General features: G+C 43.0%; 4 protein-coding genes across 6 annotated transcripts; 1 reads left to right on the top strand and 3 right to left on the bottom strand.

The window, feature by feature from the left end:
• The first annotated feature begins 2,451 nt into the window (after positions 1-2,451).
• On the top strand, positions 2,452-4,527 carry LOC103972138 (trans-cinnamate:CoA ligase, peroxisomal-like). Its single transcript, XM_009386352.3, has 2 exons — positions 2,452-2,709; positions 2,786-4,527. The coding sequence occupies exons 1-2, from the start codon at positions 2,512-2,514 to the stop codon at positions 4,349-4,351; spliced, it is 1,764 nt and encodes a 587-aa protein (XP_009384627.2). The 5' UTR covers positions 2,452-2,511; the 3' UTR covers positions 4,352-4,527.
• A 1,424-nt stretch (positions 4,528-5,951) lies between these two features.
• On the bottom strand, positions 5,952-11,485 carry LOC135597640 (serine carboxypeptidase-like 18). Its single transcript, XM_065090883.1, has 14 exons — positions 11,215-11,485; positions 8,618-8,763; positions 8,267-8,346; positions 8,060-8,182; positions 7,866-7,968; positions 7,747-7,784; positions 7,572-7,673; positions 7,205-7,285; positions 6,979-7,131; positions 6,808-6,879; positions 6,614-6,732; positions 6,430-6,543; positions 6,311-6,356; positions 5,952-6,237 (listed from the first exon to the last, which is right to left on the bottom strand). Exons 1-14 carry the CDS (start codon positions 11,370-11,372, stop codon positions 6,154-6,156), a joined length of 1,419 nt encoding a protein of 472 aa, XP_064946955.1. The 5' UTR covers positions 11,373-11,485; the 3' UTR covers positions 5,952-6,153.
• A 1,406-nt stretch (positions 11,486-12,891) lies between these two features.
• LOC103972140 (G2/mitotic-specific cyclin-2-like) lies at positions 12,892-16,202 on the bottom strand. Of its 2 annotated transcripts, none has more exons than XM_009386355.3 (11): positions 16,012-16,202; positions 15,817-15,881; positions 15,634-15,724; positions 15,485-15,541; positions 15,204-15,402; positions 14,971-15,111; positions 14,327-14,416; positions 14,006-14,227; positions 13,740-13,838; positions 13,466-13,644; positions 12,892-13,383 (listed from the first exon to the last, which is right to left on the bottom strand). In XM_009386355.3, the coding sequence occupies exons 2-11, from the start codon at positions 15,869-15,871 to the stop codon at positions 13,239-13,241; spliced, it is 1,278 nt and encodes a 425-aa protein (XP_009384630.2). In that variant the 5' UTR covers positions 15,872-15,881; positions 16,012-16,202; the 3' UTR covers positions 12,892-13,238. The 2 variants fall into 2 exon arrangements, with proteins under 2 accessions (XP_009384630.2, XP_018675662.2); XM_018820117.2 differs by having other exon boundaries at positions 15,485-15,544.
• Positions 16,203-17,101: 899 nt separating this feature from the next.
• Positions 17,102-19,374, bottom strand: LOC103972141 (glucan endo-1,3-beta-glucosidase 10-like). Of its 2 annotated transcripts, none has more exons than XM_009386357.3 (2): positions 17,757-19,374; positions 17,102-17,682 (listed from the first exon to the last, which is right to left on the bottom strand). In XM_009386357.3, exons 1-2 carry the CDS (start codon positions 18,930-18,932, stop codon positions 17,599-17,601), a joined length of 1,260 nt encoding a protein of 419 aa, XP_009384632.2. In that variant the 5' UTR covers positions 18,933-19,374; the 3' UTR covers positions 17,102-17,598. The 2 variants fall into 2 exon arrangements, with proteins under 2 accessions (XP_009384632.2, XP_009384631.2); XM_009386356.3 differs by having other exon boundaries at positions 17,104-17,685; positions 17,757-19,372.
• Between the last annotated feature and the right edge of the window lie 511 nt (positions 19,375-19,885).

The following is a 19,885-nucleotide window of genomic DNA, read 5'->3' on the forward strand; positions in this document are numbered from 1 at the left end:
TATATATGATGATTAGACAAGAAGAAGAGGAAAAGCTATATTGCATTTGCCGAGAAATGAAAGGGACAAAGACTGAGAAAGAAATAGAGATGAAAGAAAGACGATGATGATGATGATGAGTGCACAACTCCATTGAAACCAACAGTGTTAAAGTTCGAATGCTAACAGTGAGAGTTTATGGTCCCATCCATCGTTCCTACGACCACATCTGAAGGGACCTCTTAATTCTTTGCTTGGAAGCGAAGATAGCCACAAGGGTGAGGCAGGCAAAGAAAAAAAGAGAAGGGAGAGGGGGCCATAACCCCCATTCCACAGACAGTGAAGGCTCACCATCACATGCACGGCATGCAGTCCCAGAAGATATCCAAAGGAGGTGAGGGGAAGCTTTGTGCCATCAATCTCGGCATGTAGAGTTCCTGCAAAATAATAATAATAATAATAATTATTATTATTATTATTATTTATATAATTATAATATTATAATTTACTATAATTAATTATTTTATGAGCACATACTTCGTAAGAATATACACTCGATTTGATTGATACGACATCATCACATCGGAAAAGAAACGAAGAGATGGAAGCTCTTGTCCTCTTCCGTCTGTCTCCTATGGAGAGAGCTCATGTTATCCGGGCAACATATGGTCCCAACTCGGGCTAAGTGACAGTTCATCCCCATGAGTTGATGGATTGATGAGCTGCATCACATATTGAGGTTTCTCCTCTCTTTTTTAATGTTATTTGAGAAGATATAGCTTGTATTATCTTTTTATTTGCTGATAATTATATTTATTTATTTTAGGATATTTCTACTCTTAATCCTATTTTTATTATTTAAAATATATTATCTTAATTTTTTTTTAATATTCATAAGATACGTCTATCGGAAAGAAAGTAAATGTCCTTATCATCTTTCCTTTTTTTTTTTTTTCCTAATCATGAGCGACGACGAGCGAAGTCAAACGATGTTAGACGAATGTGAATGCCCTCTTTTTTCTACTCATTCTTCTTATTATTCTTTTCTTTGCTTGCCTAGCAACATCAATGGTGTCGCATGATAGAGTGGTGAGAAGGAGCATCATCGACACAACTATGATTCCGACGAACAAAGTAAAAAGTTGTGCGAAGAAGGATATTATTGATAATTGAAATGTTATAAATAGTAACCCTTATAAATAATAAGAGATGTTAATAATATGGGTTGGGGTTGCGGGTATCAATATTTTTTTTAATACTAATATCCATCTAACATAGTTAAGATCAATTAGGGTCTCGATTAATCGAATTAGGAATGAATAATATCTCTTAAGATTTTGATCACTAGCCAACGGTGATTAATTGATGAAGATTAATCATAATGGCATGCATGTAAGTATTTTAGATTTTTGGAAGTTTTTTGGGTAAGTTATTATTGTCACTAATAATTTTTTAAGAATTTAAACTACACAAAAAATCTTCTCGAATATTTGTTTATTGTCCTCCGAGTTTATTTATACTCCAAAAAACATACAGGATTTCCAATTGCCTCACCAGTAAAAACAAAATCCGAGAGCTACAGTGGTGGTGGCATTCGACGCGTGTAGACTCGCTCATCAGGACGAGCCCGATGTGGATCGATACATATACATGCTCGGCACACCATCGATGAGCTCTCAGCTGGCGGTGATAGATACGAGGTGGAAGGAGATAGGTATCAAGAGTTTTGGATGACGGACTGAGGACTAACCATTCTACCTGTTTCTGCCTCCGTATGGGACGTTCTCGAACCCCTAGACGTGAAGGTGCTCAGCTCTAATTGAGTTCTAAGCTCTTTCAGCTCGTGTGAACGTTTAGGACCGCTGAATGGCCGACCAGTGTCATCGCTCCAAGTTTTGACTTCAAACAGGCATAGGTTGTTCTTCCATGGTCAAACGAAAGATTGGACAGGAAAACTTGAGTTAATGATTTCCATCCTTGGCAAGTCAGTCTGCAAACATGAAATAGTAGTTCTGAAACTTCCTGTTTTCTTCCACGCAAGCTGAATGCTGCCTTGATGTGATCCTTCCTGCTCTCATGCGTTCTTCCATGAAACCTACTCCAACCACTAGGAAAAGAGAAGGGGATGGCCAGCAGGCACGAAAGAACAACATCTTGACCTGCAACCCGTTCGTTTAATCTACTTTGTTGCTGGATTCTGAAAGGACCATCGTCATCGATTATTCGACTATGAACATGCAAGTCATGTGAATATTTATGACCAGTGGGTGAGTCATTCAGTAGCAGTGTTTGGTCAACAGTCCATGTTCAAACCCTCGACCGGCATGTTGGTTTCTCGTGCGCTTCCCCTCCAACTTCTCCACAAGTTCGCTGCAAGTTGTCGAGCTCATTGCGGAGAGACTCCCCTCTTCTCTCTCTATATAAAGGCCCTAAGAACTCACTCGCGTTCGCCATTCCCATTGTTCCCAAGTCATCTCCATCTGCATCCTTTTTTTCCCTCTCCAACTTCTGTCACGACAGCTACAACCAGTGATGGATAGCCTAGGAAAGTGCCCAGCTAATTACGTTCCCCTCAGCCCCATCACCTTCTTGGAGAGGGCAGCCGCCGTGTACTCCGACCGCACGTCGGTCGTCTATGAGCGCACGCGCTTCACGTGGAAGCAAACTTACGAGCGCTGCCGCCGCCTCGCTTCCTCCCTCCGGAAGCTGAGCATCTCCAAGAATGATGTGGTATGTGTGTATAGAACGATCGTTCTTTGAGTGCTGTTGATCTCACCTAAGTTTCTAACGTGGTTTATATATGCAGGTTTCAGTCCTGGCACCCAACATTCCGGCCATGTATGAGATGCACTTCGCCGTGCCCATGGCGGGCGCGGTGCTCAACACCATAAACACTCGTCTCGACTGCAAGAACATCGCCACCATCCTTAAGCACTCCGAGGCTAAGGTCTTCTTCGTCGACTACCAATACGTCCCCCTCGCTGTAAGCGCCCTCAAGCTTCTGCTGGGCGACGCCGACACTTCCCAGCTGCCACTGGTCGTGGTCATCGATGACATCGATGCACCGACCGGCACTCGGCTGGGGGAGCTGGAGTACGAGCAGCTCGTCGCCGGCGGCCACCCGTTCCACGAGCTACCCCGGCTCGACGACGAGTGGGATCCCATCGCCCTTAACTACACCTCCGGCACCACGTCCGCCCCCAAGGGGGTTGTCTATAGCCACCGCGGCGCGTACCTCAGCGCCATCAGCCTGCTCCTCCAGTGGGGCGTCGGGAGCGAGCCTGTTTATCTCTGGTCCCTCCCCATGTTCCACTGCAACGGGTGGACCTTCACGTGGGGCGTCGCCGCCCGTGGCGGTGTCAATGTATGCATCCGCAACACGTCGGCCGCCGAGATGTACCGCGCCATTGCCGACCATCGTGTCACCCACATGTGCTGCGCTCCCATCGTCTTCACCATCCTCCTCGAGACCGGCCAGTCCGAGCGGCCTCCCATTGCCTCTCCCGTTCAGGTGCTGACCGGCGGCGCTCCGCCTCCAGCGCCGCTGCTGGAAAATATCGAGCGCATGGGGTTCAAGGTGACGCACGCTTACGGGCTGACCGAAGCGACCGGGCCGGCGCTCGTGTGCGAGTGGCGGGCGGAGTGGGACCGGAGAAACCCCGAGGAGCGGGCGGCGCTCAAGGCGCGGCAGGGGATCAGCGTGCTCACGCTCGCGGACGTCGACGTGAAGGACGCCAAGACGATGGCCAGCATCCCGCGCGACGGCAGGTCGGCGGGAGAGATCGTGCTCCGGGGAAGCAGCATCATGAAGGGCTACTACAAGAACAACAAGGACACAGCAGAGGCGTTCAAGGACGGGTGGTTCTTCACCGGTGACGTCGCGGTGGTGCACCCAGACGGGTACCTGGAGATCAAGGACCGGTCCAAGGACGTGATCATCTCAGGCGGGGAGAACATAAGCAGCGTGGAGGTGGAGACGGTGCTGTACAAGCACCCCATGGTAATGGAGGCGGCGGTGGTGGCGATGCCGCACCCGCGCTGGGGCGAGACGCCGTGCGCCTTCGTGACGCTGAAGAAGGGATGCGGAGGAGGAGCAGAGCAGAGCATAAAGGAGGAGGACATCATCGCGTACTGCCGGGCGAGCATGTCTCACTTCATGGTGCCAAAGAAGGTGGTGTTCGTGGACGAGCTGCCCAAGACTTCCACCGGAAAGATCCAAAAGTTTCAGCTGAGGGAGATGGCGAAGCGCCACAAGGTAGCAGAGAGACCGCCGAAGACTAAATCCGGGTGCACCGAGGCCCAGCTTCCGTACAAGGCTAAGCACCAGGTGGAGCCGCAACGAGAGCAAGCCCTGGCGATGTCACGCCTATGAACACATTACATTCATGTTCATCTATCAAATTGGTTCCCTTAATTACCTAAGCCTTGTCTAATAAGCCAAAAGAGATTTTGCAATTAGTTTATATATTATTCTTATATACTTGCATCATAATAGTTTTCAATATTAATTGTATTCACTATAATTCTGGTGATAATTCCTAGTATTTTCAATGAAATTTCCGTGCTTTATGCTTCAAGATAATATAGTGTCTAAATTCTCCTCCTCTTCGATCAATGTTCAATTCTAAAATCACTTTGAACTTTGACTAGACTTAAGCTTTCCATGCAGGTCAACTCAGTGTGTCTCATGGTCAACATTAAGGAATGGTAACTTTCAACTTTATTTCTCTATGCACAGACCAACGGTTCCTCCAACCATTCTGCTCACTAACAATACTATGTCCAATCCTGTAAATGTTGAGTTTCTTCAAAGATGCCATTTGTCTTATTCTTAGTTTTTGTTGAGGTCCCAATCTTCTATTTATTTCTCATAAAGATAATTTACTTATTTAAGAATTCATGTCAAGTACGATGAATCGATCTAGTTTAGCCTAAATCAGCTTATAAATAATTTAATTAAAAAAATTATAAATGATTCTTATTTGATAGTGTTAGTGAACATTTTACGCTGTGGCTTAGGTGTCAATACGGTTCGGTTAAATCCCGGATGTGCAAGGTTGCTCATGTGGATGCTCAGGTGGTGGAAGCGAGTGTCGGATCGGGTTGAGTTTGAGCCTCATTTCTCGAGTACGGTCTTCTCCCTGACTTACTTCTTCATCGTCAAGCTCCTACATACAAATCGAGGTCGGAAGGGGGTTTTCTGACTCGACCTCTCCGAAAGCTAAGTTAGAGTTGAGTGGAATAAAAGTGAGTTGAATGTGTGTAGAAGTCCGTCCTCTAACGTCGATCAGGGGGTTGGCTTTTATACTTGTGAACGAGGGTCGATCGTACGCGATATGTTAATGGCGACCGACTCCTCGAGCAACCGTCTTATACCTCCTATGCAAGCACCGACCGAGCTCCACGGATCCACGCTGCGCGACATCGTTTCAAGCTTTTCGGAGCAGCTTTGTGCTATGCGGCACCGTGTCGTATGGTCTCGGATAGCACGAGAATAGACAACCTTCCTATCCGAGTCTGAGGTGTCACGTCGACGTAATTCACCGTATCAACCCTAAGGCTCCACGTTGGCATTAACATGACTCTTGAATGTTACCGCAGGTGAGTCGATTAACCATTTAAGATCAAATCAAATTAATTTTAATTAAAAAATATCAATTTAATCGATTTTATTTTTTTAAGTCATTAATCGATTAATCAAACTAACCCAAAGATACTATGTTGATCCAATTTCAATATTATAATTTCATATATGGCATAATCCTAGTTTTATAAGTCTTACTATGCGAATCCAATTCGACAATAGAACGGATTCGTTTTAAAAAATATAAATTTAAAATTATAAATCAGTTAACCAATTAACTAAATCAAATCAATCGATTCGATTTGAATACTAAGGATATTTAGTTGATTGAGGAATAGAGAAATCAATAGTTCATAAGTCTGTTGGGTGACTGAGACATCATGGTATATATTTCCTTCAATGAGAATTTTATTTTCGGCAATGCTTAATCACCGAAGAATAATTCATGAATATTCTCTTTATTTAATCACTTATTTAGAAGTATAAGTCAGCTCATAATGTCATAGCCACAATCTCTGTTCTTGCTGGGAATCAAGCACTGTATCATCTCGTGATGGCCGTCAAGAAACAGGTTGAAGGTGACGACGATATCAGAGTGGGGAACCAGCAAACCACCGGTCGACCATGGCTAAGCATTCCTTTGGCTTGTACTCTGGAGCTGTGTGACCACCACCCTGCGGAACAAGATCGAAAAGGTTAAGGAGAGAGTTCATACTGATCAAGCAAAATCCACCGGAACGAACTTACTTTGATGGTCACAAAAGTGAGGTTATTGGAGTAAGTCCTCGTGAATCTGAGATGACAGCAACCTCGTGAGCAAGATGATGCGACTGAAGCTAAAGATTTCTGTGACTGGAGAGGCTCACCCTGCGACTTGGCCATCCACAAACCACGATCGCCAATCGTCCACGATGGAGAAGTTGAGAGATCTGATCCACGCCTGTGTCCCCACGAATGGCACGCTCATGTCATGGTCGCCGCTGCGTGCCAGAAGAAGAGTAAATGCCTCTCATAAACCATGCATGATGCCAACAGCGGCAAGGGCTTCACCTGTATGCCAGAGCTCGGTATCCTCTGCTGGTGAGGGAGAGATGATACTTCAGAGAACTCGACACATCGTTCGTGTAGTTGATGCCATAGTTGCACCTCACCCAGATTTGCTTGGTTCCCTGCTTGCCATCGGCATGAAAACCTTTAGAATTCAGCCATGTTCCTATGGAACTTCCTCTTGATCTCACGCATACCTCGCGAACGCCAAGCGCTTCTCTCACGGTGTCATTGTTGGCCCAGAAGTAGGAGAGCACATATCCAGAACTCTGATAAGAAGGTTCACCAATGATGACATAAGCATTCTTCTTCTCCAGGAGAAGCTTTCTGAAATGTAGTTTAGGTTTGAGAAAGAGGAAAGGGCTTACCCTACACTGCAAAGGGAGGTCAGACTTTGACAAGGGCTGCTCGAGGTGTTCTTCAAGCAATTTCCTTCTGTCTGCAGTCAGCATGTTTCGTTTCGGGCTCGCGAAGAAGCACAGAGGCTCCAGGATATGGACATTGTTGATGCCAAAGAGACCCTGTATATTTACATCGCCATGAGAGATTGTTCTTGGTCGAGTAGCGTGATCAAAAGGCATACTGCATCCTCACCTGATTCACAGCTTGTAGGCAACTCGCACACTCTGCATTTCTAGGACTCTGATACTGCTCTCTGCAACTCCTCTTTGTTGCCTAAGAGAAACCAAACCAGACCAGATCAATGCTCGAGAGATGAGTCTTTACGTATAATGCATACAACATGAAAGGTTCTTCAGAGGAATTGATCTCTGTCACACATTGTGATATGTTGGTAAGCTGGAAGAACATAAGATGCATTAATATAGCGATTGCTTACTGTGGTGATTGCTGGACTTAATCATCATAAATCTTATGATGTAAGACTTATCACTAGTTCGTGTTTCTGTATCTGTCATAATTTTCTTCAGATTAATGGAGAAGATTAAGACAAATTAATCACCTCATAAAGCTCATCGGAAATTAGACCCATCCCATGAACATAAGGGATTATTGCATTCCCATCATACTCTCCATCTGTAGAAGGGTTGCCAACAAGGTATCCCTGAAACCATGAGCAATCAATCTCAGAATAATGCTCATGTAAGAAGACACAGCTTTGCTAGGAAGCTCTAAACCTTGAGATTGAAGTGCAACCCATCTCCAGCTTCATTTCCTGCGGCATGGATGGATGAGCTTTTGTTCCAGTTCATAAATGCATTAACAGGATGCAAACAAAACAAGTGTAGTGGTTTACCATCTGAAATATATTGAGCAATGACTGGCACAAGGAGGCCAGAATAGGAATCTCCACCAATGTAAAGAGGATTTTTGATGAATGATGGGTGATCAACATACCACTGCACGCAAATATTAGCTTAATTCTCCCTTTTATCTCTCACTGGTTTGATGAAATGGAGAAAAGACATGAATTGGAGTAGTAGTATCCACCTTCTTAAGAAATGTGCAGACATGAATGGCAGACTTGGTATCAGTGATAAGTAAGCCTTGTTCGGTGTCTGAATAGGAGAATCCAGTCCCAACTGGTGAATCCAGAAAGATGATGCTTGACACCTGAGGGTCCACTAAAACCATGTCAAAGCCAGCTGATAGTGAAGAAGAAGAAGAAGACTAAATGCAACAGCAAGAGATATACACCTTTGTCCAGGAGATTGGATTGTCGATCAAAGAAGGAAGAAGACCATCGGTGTACCCAGCTACATCGAATTGTAGAGGACCTGCCAAACCAAAATAAACATCTAAAAGAATGCATAGACTCTGTTCTTGTTGTTCCTTTTTCTTTCCTTCTCAATCCTTATCATAAAAAATCCTGCAAATTGATAGACATAATTGTCGTTTATTGCCAGTCAAAACGCTTTCTGTCTTGATCATGACATGTTAATATCTTTCTCGCGTTTCCATCCTCAACATTTATAGGGTTTAACAGGCAAGACATCTGGATCAGGCCGTGGCTCATGGTGACCACGAGATTGGTGCAGGCATCATTACCTATCTCGAACATTAACCCGGAGAAAGCTGAGCAGCCAGGGCCGCCGGTTATCCACACCATGAGAGGGTCATCCGCCGGCTTCCTCTCAGACATGATGAAGTAGTAGAACAGCTGCACGCCATTGGCTTCATCCACGTCCACGTAGCTGAGCAAACACACCACATCAGCTCTCATCTAAAAGAATACAAATATACATAAACCAGCGCTGCTGTTACTACTACCTCATCATCGTCGTCATCATCATCATCCCCAAGAACACCTCCCATGGTGGTGGAGAGGTACAAAAGGGGGTGCAAGTTTGTTTGCATGATGTGTTGAATTAAAGGATTAGGTGGTAGGGGTGACTTCGGTTCACTTCAAATCGAAACCGAACCGGTTTGAAATTAGAATTGAATCAGATCAACAATCGGATGGATTCACAAAAAAAAAATTATAAAGTTATAATTCTAAAAAATTAAAAAAAATTATGATTTATTTGGATAATTCTTTTCTTTAGTAAAAGAAACAAAGGAGACCAAATAGTAAAAATTCTAAATTTATACATAATAAATCTCAAGTATTATGATTTGGATAAAACTCATTCAAATTCTATTTGTCAAAACATCAAAATAACTTTCTCGGTTTAAGAGATTTATAAAATAACATATATAGATTCATCAATTTCTTATTGAAAACTCGATAATTTTTAGAGATGAAAAAATTTTCAACAAAAATATATTCCTTTTTTTAGTTTCCATTTATGTGATTAATTTCGTATTAGCATGTCCTGATCTTTTATGCCAAAGCCATGTATCGTCGTTTAAAAATAAAAAATAAGTTTTATCACATAACAAAGATCAATAGTATACACATTAAAAAATAAAACATCAATAATTCTAATTCTAATGATCTTTTCTTTATTATTATTGTTACGACTAGTGAGTTTTATGAAGTATTTTGAATCTGCAGTCATATACCTTCAGCTTTCACTATCAAGATTTTATCTTTTGTTCCTAGCTTTCAATTATAGATATATCTACAAGAAAAATGAGTTTATTCTAGGTACACATTTAACTTTGGGTTATTATCTTTCTATCTTAACAATTGTCTAAAATCATTTATGGTTCCTCTAGGAACCTAAACTAATTTATAAGAGCTATATTTTTTAAATAAATGTTTTTAAGCATATTGTCCACATTTATTTTTAGGATAAACATGTAATATAGGTCTTTTAACAAATATAGTTTATTTTTATTAAGTGTTACTCACAAAGCTAATTCCTTCCATACATGACTTTTATAAGCAAGAATCATGATTAATGATTTACTACCAAGTTTAAATTTTTTCTAATATTTGTTGTAATAATAAATTTTTCTTTTTTTTATGAATCTAACTCTTCATATTTAGTGCAAGAAGTTAACAATCAATTATCATATTCATTTTTTAATTTATCAAATTTACTAGAGAGAAAAATATATTCCTTTTTTAACAATTTATATTTATTACCAATTAACTTAAATTCATCATATAAATTATTGAATGCTTCAAGTAATTTATCATAAAATAAATGGACTTCGGTTGAGTCATATACCTCTTCGTTGAGAGTAATCACGGTGTAATTAGCCACCTTATCTTCATTGATTTGCTCTTCCACTCGATTTGTCCCAAGTCACTTTGAAGTACCTCGTCTTCTTGCGTTCGCAAATGATTGTATCATTTTTAAGTTCAATTTTAGATTCTTATTTTTTAAAATTAGTCTTGTTCTTTTTCATGAACTTTTTAATTTTTCTTATCAAAAGTATTGTGTCATCATCACTTGAGCTTTCGCTCGAATGGTCTTCTTTGATTCGAAGTGGCCATATATTATGTGTAGTTTCATAAGTCGAAATACGATTAAACTTATTTTTATCTAAAGCATAAAATAAAACATCATAGCTTTTATATTTAAAGAAAATAATTTTTTTCTCTAGATCATTCCATCATTTATTGGTGTAGAGGATTTGTGAAAACCATATTTAATAATATTTTATAACGACTGAACTACTATAAATTCAATGTGTATTTTTTATTATACTCTTTGTTACTATTGCTTTCTGATTTAATTGCTTATTACACTTTCTCATACTCTAAGTCAAGCATAATTTCGTTATTAGTTTTCATCGAACAAATTTTCAAATCATAATATTTCGAAAGTACTAATTCATCCCTCCTCTCTTAATCGTTGTACTCACAAAATCCCACTCTATGGTTTAATTGTTTTGCATATTTATTTAAATATAATATCATTAAATTTTAATTAAAAAATATTATTGATAATTATATATATATATATATATATATATTTATTTATTTATTTATAATGGGTTAGTGACGAAGGTAAAATAGCTAACACTTTGAAATGCACAAACTACTAATTAAGCATAATCTTAGAATAAGACTATTTGGTGAAAAGATTCTCTACCGCTGGCTTTTCTAAGTTTAATCTTCAGAATTATAACCCATATAGATTCATCTAAAGCTTATGATAGTGATTAGTAAGACTATTCTTCTTCTTGATGTATAGATGGATAATTCATAGGAGAAAACAAAGGAACACAGAGGAGGAGGAAGAGTTTACCCTGTTTCCAGATGGAACGGAAGAGGCCCCTCGAACCCCGGAAGATGGGTGATGACGTTGAGAGATGACACGAGAGGCTGCTGCGCCAGGAACAGTTGCAGCAGAAGAAGAGCAGCAGAAGAGAAGCTAAGCAAAAGCTCCCTTACTGCTGCCGCCATGCTTTCGCCCCTGCACAAAACGAGTCAAAGGAGCGTACTTTAAGGTAGAGCCGTCGGCACCACTGGTGGTGGCACGCAGCGCAAGAGATAACGAGCCTGGAGATGTGGCTGGTTCTTACCACGACAAGTGAACCGCCGTGAAAAGAGATCAAGAACCAGCAATATCAACTGCTGGGGCAGATGGTAGAAGACAGAGAACTCGACAGCACTTTCAAGGTGAGAGGCAATTGCACTGACGCCAACGAAAGTGTCGTGTTTGGCGTCGATTCTTTCCGAGTAGTAGAAGACAAAAGGCAAAAGAGCGACTCGTCTGCATCCTGCATCGGTTTCTCCTCTGAAATCGTTTCTTACTCGAACGATTGCGTACGCTGCTGGAAGACCAGAGCGGTTGGGAAGACAAACGGAGCCATTCTTATGACTTGGGTGAAGACAATGACACCATAATCTGGAAAATTATCAGAATCGTCTACCATTTCTTTGCTGTTCTCTAAATTCTCAGAACGTGTCAGGTCAGAAACGTAGCCTAATACGTCGCTTCAATCAAGAGTCGTTTAGTGATTATTGTCTTTTTCTTGTCTATACGGATGACACACCGATGACATATAGAAATATTATCCAACAGTCTAAAGATAATTTATTTTAATAATAATGAGAGATCATTTGATCGATCGGTGTGACTCATAGGCTCACGAAGAATTATTTATTTTGGACGATGGGTGTACCCTCACGATTTTATCCTTTCGAAACATCTGAATTTTTAAAACATTTCTAAGTATAAAAGAGACCTGACAGATTTATGAGCATCCCTATACTCTTTAATTAATATGAAACTAAATGAACTTATCAAATGAGATTAATAGTATCACGAAAGATCAATCTCTTTCAAAATGCTCGGTGAAATAAAAACCTTGGTGAACAGCCTTGCTCCATCTGTATTTTGTCATTTTTATTTCTTTTGAGGTGCTATAAAGTTTTGATGATTCTAACTATAACATCATCGAGTTTATTTTTGTCGTGTTGTAAAGTCTTAAATCAACGTTTGATGACTCTGCTACCATTAACTTGAATTAAATATTTGAATTATTGCTTAAGGTTAAGTAAATAGGCACATCCATAAAAAAACATTAATGAGCAAAATATCTGTAGTAAAGTCTTATATCAACTCGAGTTTATTTTTGTCGTAAAGTCTTAAATCGACGTTTGGTGAGTTAAATATTTGAATTATTGCTTAAGGTCAAGTAAATAGGCACATCCATAATGGTAGCTATAATACTTGTTTAAGCTCATCGTCATTTTGTCATTTTGAATTTAAAAATTTTGAGTCAATAATCTGTAGTAAAAAAACATTAATGAGCAAAATATCTCATCAAATTGTATCATAATTTTATATTATGTTGGTAATTGACGACGATAATATCAAGATACATCGAGTTCATTTACCGAACGTAAATGGAATTGGAAGTCTTTACATCATCAGCAAAAACAAAGCTATATTAGGCTCACAATTGGAAGTCTCACAAACTCATTCAGCATCACCATCTTATATCAACTGTTTTGATGTGCAACTTACAAAGAATTTCCAGCCAATTTGAATTCAAAGGCTAAACTTATTTAGCAAATTTAACATTACATTTGGAAGCATGACAAGTAGTCAAAACAAGTTATCAGCTGGTGTAACTCTCAAATTTAGAATCATAAAATATATGCAGATCAACAGAAACAGTTTGAGTCTAACTTGCAACTTCTGTTGCTTCATCCCACAACTTTGCTACACTTGACAAGTCCATGCATCTGCCGGTGCCATGTTAGAGTGAGAAATTTATCCAGTTGGGTCAAGTTACCACCATCCTTGTTTGTCCATGGGCGTCAGAGACCAGCATTCAGTAAAAAGAGAGCTGGTTCTGATTTTGCTGCACATCCATACTTGAAAGTACTGTATTTCCTGTGCACCCCGGTTAGCTTCCCGGTTCCAGCCTTGAGGTGGAAGCCCACCATCAGCATGGAGCACTCACTGTGGATGGTATGGAATCAACATAAATAACAAGATTTGATTGAAAGAAAATGAAAGAGAAAAGCAGTAGAGTAAAACTCACAGAAGCCGGTCCTCTGGATAGGCAGTGTGTAGTTCGCAAGTTTTGTTCCAATGCTTGAACCCTTTGAGCGTGCACTGTGCAGTATAAATTGCAGCAGCAGCCAGCAACGAAGGGCGGAACTTGAGCATTTTGTACTCGACCAGACAAAGCTCCATGATGAAAAAAGAAAGAAGCTGTAGCTGATCCACATCACAGGCAAGCGATTTCTCCGTCAGAACTTTTGCTTCCACAGAATGATTTTTCTTGTTTGATATCAAGGGAAAGACAGTCTTACCTGTATATCAGATTGAGCTGCCTTGAGAAACCTTCTCATGAAGACATAAGGAGTTGGCACGGACATGTTGAACTGTAAGGTTTTTAGGATCAACTTTTCCTGCTCACACCAATAGATAAGAAAGCTTGAGATAGAGCAACCACTAAGAAACAAAGACAATAATTTTACGCTTAAGAAGCAAAACATAGGGCAAGAATCATCATTCAAAGACCCAAGGATAAGTTAGGAAATTTGACAGAATCAGCAGAAGAATCAAAGACTATTACCATTGCAAGAACTTCATTCCTCGTGTAGGCTCTGTCAGAGATTAGAATTAAATCCTCAACAACCGGAACAGAGACTTCTTCGTACTTGCAAGCAAGAAGCATTGCTGTAACCCCAACCAGCTGAAGCTTCTTCCTTAATACTGTCTGCCGTTCTAAGAACCTATCTATAATGTTTATGGTCAGAAAAAGCGTCTCGTCCATTAATTCAAACTTATAGTGCACCTGCGGAGGAAAGATTTAAAACAAGAAGTTCGTAAAAGAGGAAAATGGAAGACAATGGTTTCAAATGTCAAGTGTCACTTTATCATATTTAGTGCCTACCTCAATCAACCAGTCGATGAGGATAGCACGCATTTTCTCATTGATGTCAAACTGGTTGGACATGTAATCAGGACCGACACAACTTGTGACCTGCAATCATGCGTTGGTTGTGTTTGGAGTCAACAATCAACACCATTGATTTGTTTGAATGCAGAACAAAGTAGACCAAAAGATTAATCCTTATGAAAAAAGAAAGAGTTCAGAGGTTTACAGATCAAGTGAACAAGTAATTTGATGCCAATGCTATCATGAACCTAATTATTATGCACTTAATTCGCTACAAATAAACTTCATAAACATGTTAAAATGTGTGGATTCATAGCGAAACAAGAAATGCAGAATGAAGTGAAACTTAAAAATGGGTTTTCTATAACTACTTGGCCAAAATATAGACCAACATAGATTAACAGATTAGCACTAAAGAGGGAAAAAGAGAAGTTCGGATGTTTTGCATCACACTGAACAAATCAAATGAACACTTAAATCATTGTTGATTCAATTCTAAGCCTAGTTTCTTCCTCATGCACAAGATTACGCTCTAAACTGGCTTCACTAACATGTTATGTATGTGTAGATCAAAAAGTGTAGAAAGCAATCAAACCTAAAGATGTTGATATAGCAACATCGGAAACTGCAAGGCCTACCTCAATTTGTCTATAGAAGCTGTATATATCTTCTACATAATCAACAGCTGCTAGTGGATCCTTGGAATCGCAGCTGTCGATATCCGGGATCATATCCATTGCAAGATTCTCCATTTCAACCTCCTCTGGGTCAGAGATGTCCTACAGATTGCAACCAGAGTAACTCATCAATAATATATAACTACCAATCACAGAAAATTCAAATTCTTCCAGGGAAAATAAAGGGAGCAGACCATTTCCTCCGTCTCCTCTGCCATTGGCATTGGCAGCTCCTCACTTAATCCGTGCTCATTCGTATCTGTTGCAGTACAAGTATCTAAAGAACTTGAACTCAGCAAAGATGGTATTTGTGGGTCATGCTTCCTCTCATTCCCAATGTGTTCATGATGTCCATCGGCTTGTGATTTGTTTGCCAATGTAGCTGCAAATTTCCTAAAGAAACCCGATCCTTCGCCCAGTTAGAAGTCGGTAAGGAACTCCAAGCTAAAAGAAAAGAAGTTTTGTTGACGCTCACCTCGTTCTTGGCCGTCGGGGAACAAATGTTGGGTTCTTGTGACCTAGATTGCTCTTGCTACTTATGAGGAAAACCAAATCAACGAAAAGAAATTAGATCGAGCAGAAGGAACAAGCAACCAAAGACAGGATTAGGTTTCCAGGCATTACTCCGTCGATGCTCTCTTAGTGACCGCACAGGGGTGCAACGGCGCTCCCACCAAGTTCTTTATGTCTCTCAACGCTCTTCGATTGCCCGTCACTGCATCGATGACAAAAGAGAGAATTAATTTGGTGCTCTTCAGCTGGGATTATAAATTCTAACACAGAATTCTTGAAACGAAAGATCCAAACCTCGGAGACCTTCAGGTTTCGTCACGCCACAGTCGTTCTCGCCGATTCTATCCATTTCCCCTCACCTTCAAACGAAGAAAGTCAACGAAAGTTCGAAGATTTATGAATCGACGCATCAAATCATTATCTCACTGCAAAGGTCCGATCAGAACGCCGAGAACCAACGAACCGAACGAGACCTGCAGAGACACCTACCTCCTCGTCGCCTCGCCCGATCGAGCAGAACCGGACTCCACCGCCCCCCGAGATCCCGGAATCCCGATCGGAAGGTGAAGGAAGGAATCGAGCTACCACCTTAACCCCATCGACTGAGGAAATCGATGGGAATTTAACGCTCTCCCTCTCTCCTCTCTTCGGGATTTGGGAGAGAGAAAGAGGAAGGTAAAGAAAAATTCAAAAAGAAAGGGAAAAAAAGGAAGAGTTTTTTTGGTACACGAAGAAAGGGTGGGTAGCATCCTCCCGTTTGAAGCCAACGGCTAGCGAATGCTGACCGTAGGATCTCGTGTGGGCGGCTCTCGTGGCCCCAACGGGTATCTCCGTTCAAACTTTCGATTCCGTTAATTGAATCCACAGTGTTTCCTGAGAAGGTTCATCAGACGGCCACGATTCCTCCGCTCGGCTGCCGTGATCTTGTCTGTCTTCCACCGGCCGTAGGATGTCGGATCGGCAGCGTGTCCGAAGGTACATCGATCGGACTAAGAATAATTGCTTACTATAACCCCATTTGTAATAATATTCTTCCAACGAAAAAACGCTTTATATCTTTACTTCCCAATACAAAAAAAGTCATTTTACTCTCTTAGTGTATATATATATATATAATTTCGAGAAAAATAGAACATGGGGCCCACGAGAAACATGTGAGAGAGAGGCTTTGGAATCGTTATGGGATGGTAAAGAAGGGTATGGGTGGGTGGGGTTGCGTGAGAGACGCAGTTATTTATTTGGGTTGGGCGTCTAAATGGCAGAGCGGTAGGAGACTCTCTCCACTGGCACTGCTCGTGAGTTTTGACCGTCGGGAGATGATTTGAATGGTTCGGAAGATGACGCTAATGATTTGAATTTAAATTAGGGGTTATCACCTCTTTATAAACTTCACTAAGTCGTCTTCATCAATCTGCCATCAACCAGTCAAAGGTTTTCGCCTCTATGATTATGCAGCCATCTGCAACATCTGTCATCTGCAGGATTGATGGATCGGATCGACAGTAAACATAAGCACATAACATACGAAGAGCTCTGCAATGCTGTTCGCCCAGTATTGCACTACTGCAAATCACCTCAGTGGACATTTATTGCACTCATTGGCACAATCTACGAAAACCCAGTGGAGAACAGTATGCTTATCCTAATCATTTACATGCTGTCCATGATTGTCCGAGGAACAGGAGTGAATGGGCTCATCTAATCGATCGAGATCCCGTGGTATTGAAGCATCAAAAAACTAAATGGTGCATGCAAAATTTCCCTTAGGAATCTTGTGCACAGTTAGCAACGAACGCCAAGACGAGCTTATGATTTCATAGCAATTTGCACGTCAATGTGGTCTTTCTTCTGTAGCTGATGTTTCTTCGGGTACATTGTTTTCCGCTTGTCTCGTCTCAGTCAAAATAGAGAATTGCTCATCAAGAATTTGAAGATAGATTACTTCCACAGCTTTCCGACAGATTTCTCCTTAGTTTTGGCTCGCCCTCGTACCATTGAAATGATCATTTAATGGTCCTAAACGACGACAATAAAAGATGTCACAAATGGAAACTGAGCTTCTTTATGTGTCAGCTGTCAGTGCCACCAAATGGAAGCCAACGCAAGTTGAGCTACGACCACCGCCTCCGTCTTCCACGGCCACTGCGATCGCCGCCGCTCCTGCTGCAATCGCAAAACAAGTTATGAGATTGTTTGGAATACAGGTGTGAGGACGTGCCGGATGGGAAACTTACTGCTGCGGAGGAGATGCTGAAGTAGCCGGAGGAGGACTCGCCGTCTGGCTCCGGCGTCGAGATCCCACCATCACCGCCTCCGCCTGTGGCGGTGGCGTTCTCCGGCGGCACCGTGATGTCGAGATGGTAGACGGGCGTGCCGTCGGGCTTGAAGAGCCCGTAGTTCCTCTCCGATGTCGGCCCTGGCTTCTGGTTCTCGTTGAACAGCGCGAAGACGTATGCCCGGAGCGGCGTCCCGGGCACCAGCGGCGTCCCCTTCTGCTCTGCCACCAGCTGCATCAGGTTCCCGTTGTATCTGGCGGCGTTCTCCGGCATGGCTCCACGCTCGTCCGGGTCGCCGGCCGACGGCCACCCTGTCTCCGACACTCGCACCTCGACCAGCTTCCCGGCTTCGCCACCGGCCGCCAGGATCGCGTGGTAGACGGCGTCGACTTGGGAGTGGAGCAGGTTGGTGTAGCAGAGGCCAGATCCAGGGTCGGTGAAGCCGGTGGCGTCGGGGTCGAGGAGGGCGAACTCGAGCGCCACTCCCGAACTATCCTGCGTATAAGCGAAGTAGGGGTAGGCGTTGACGAAGAAGGGGGAGCGGGTGCCGGCGTGGAAGGCGATGAGGGGGCAGACGTAGGGGAGGAGTTCGCGGCGGAACACGGCAGCGGATGGCGGGTAGGAAGGCGTGGCGAGGACGGACAGGGAGTGGGCAGTGGTGACGGCAACGTCACGGTCGAGGCCGAGGGAGGCGAACGCGGAGTGGAGGGCCTCCATGGCGGGGACGAGGCAGCGAGCGAGGGCGAAGCCGGTGTCGTTGGCATTGGTGAGCACCTCGTTGCCGACGGTGACGGCGACGATCTTGGTGGCAGGGAGGTACGCCTGGACGTTGGCGCGGGCCCAGGCGAGGGCCTCGGCTGGGTCCGCGGCCATCGTGGCCAGGCAGCTGTCGGGGAGACCGATGACGAGCTCAACCCCAGTGTTGGCAAAGGCGTGGAGGACTCCCGGATCAGCGTCGTATATGCGTGCGCGGCCGACGCCTATGGAGGCGAGGAGGCGGGGCACGGCTTCGGGCGGGAGGAGGTTGTCGCCCACTCGCCCGTAGTTCACGCCAACGAGAGAGGCAGAGGTGGCGGAGGACGGGACGACGAGCCACGCGACGGCAGCGAACAGAGGCCAAATATCAAATGTCATTGTTGTGTCTTGCGCGCGGCTGCGGGGAGTGGTAGTAGTACTTGCAGCAATTGCAGAGCTCACATTATACCCGTCTCATCTCACGCCTATCTCTGCGCGCCCGGTCTGTGAAGAAGAGTAGGGAGGACGTGAGTCATGGGTTCACATCAAAGAGAGAGAGAGACAGAGAGATGGGAGCCAATTAAAGTGGAGGGAGTGGGATTTGTGAGCTGTTGTTTTGTCCTAAGGCCATTGGAGGACGATGAAGAAGACCATAAACTACATAAAACTTTGGACGATGAGCAGAGGAGAGACTTGAGAGCGACGAACATGAAGAATCCGGCATCAATTGTGTCAGAGAGACGCTAGTTGACAAAGCCTTTGCTTTATCATATATGGACTTCTTCTCTCCTCCTTTTCGCACGGCCATGTGGGTGGCACAAAGGATGAGCCTCTCCGTTCCACTGCAAAGCTGCTCATGCCGCTGCCCCACCCATGCTTTAACACATGGAAGAGTTGGTGGTCGGGTAACTGCTGCAAATAACTATTGCGTTGATCGTAATAGTCATGTGGATTTCTGAGTTGTTTAAGCTTTGCAGCGAAACAGCATCTCCTCTTTTTCCCTGTCAAAAAAGGGACCGTTCCTTTGGCTCTGAATGATAAGTTACTGTCTCCTTGATACGGGCTTGATTGACCTTGATGATCTCCTTGCTCGATCACCAATGAACACTACAAATTCTCCTTGAAGAGACATGGGAAATAGAGAACGCCATGAGCTAGAAGAACCTGTGTCTGCAACTGTTGCAGGAGCAAACGGAGGACGTGGTGGGCACATCAAATACTACTACTGTGGGATCTGCTCTGCTACATGTTGCTCTCGCCAGGAAGAGAAATGGGAAAGAGACTGCCATCACTATATGCAGTTCAAGACTGCCATCGCCACGTGAACTGGCCGCTGAAGTCAAACCAAAGCG

The sequence above is a fragment of the Musa acuminata genome, chromosome BXJ1-11 (assembly GCF_036884655.1).
Source record: "Musa acuminata AAA Group cultivar baxijiao chromosome BXJ1-11, Cavendish_Baxijiao_AAA, whole genome shotgun sequence".
NCBI classification, from domain to species: domain Eukaryota; kingdom Viridiplantae; phylum Streptophyta; class Magnoliopsida; order Zingiberales; family Musaceae; genus Musa; species Musa acuminata.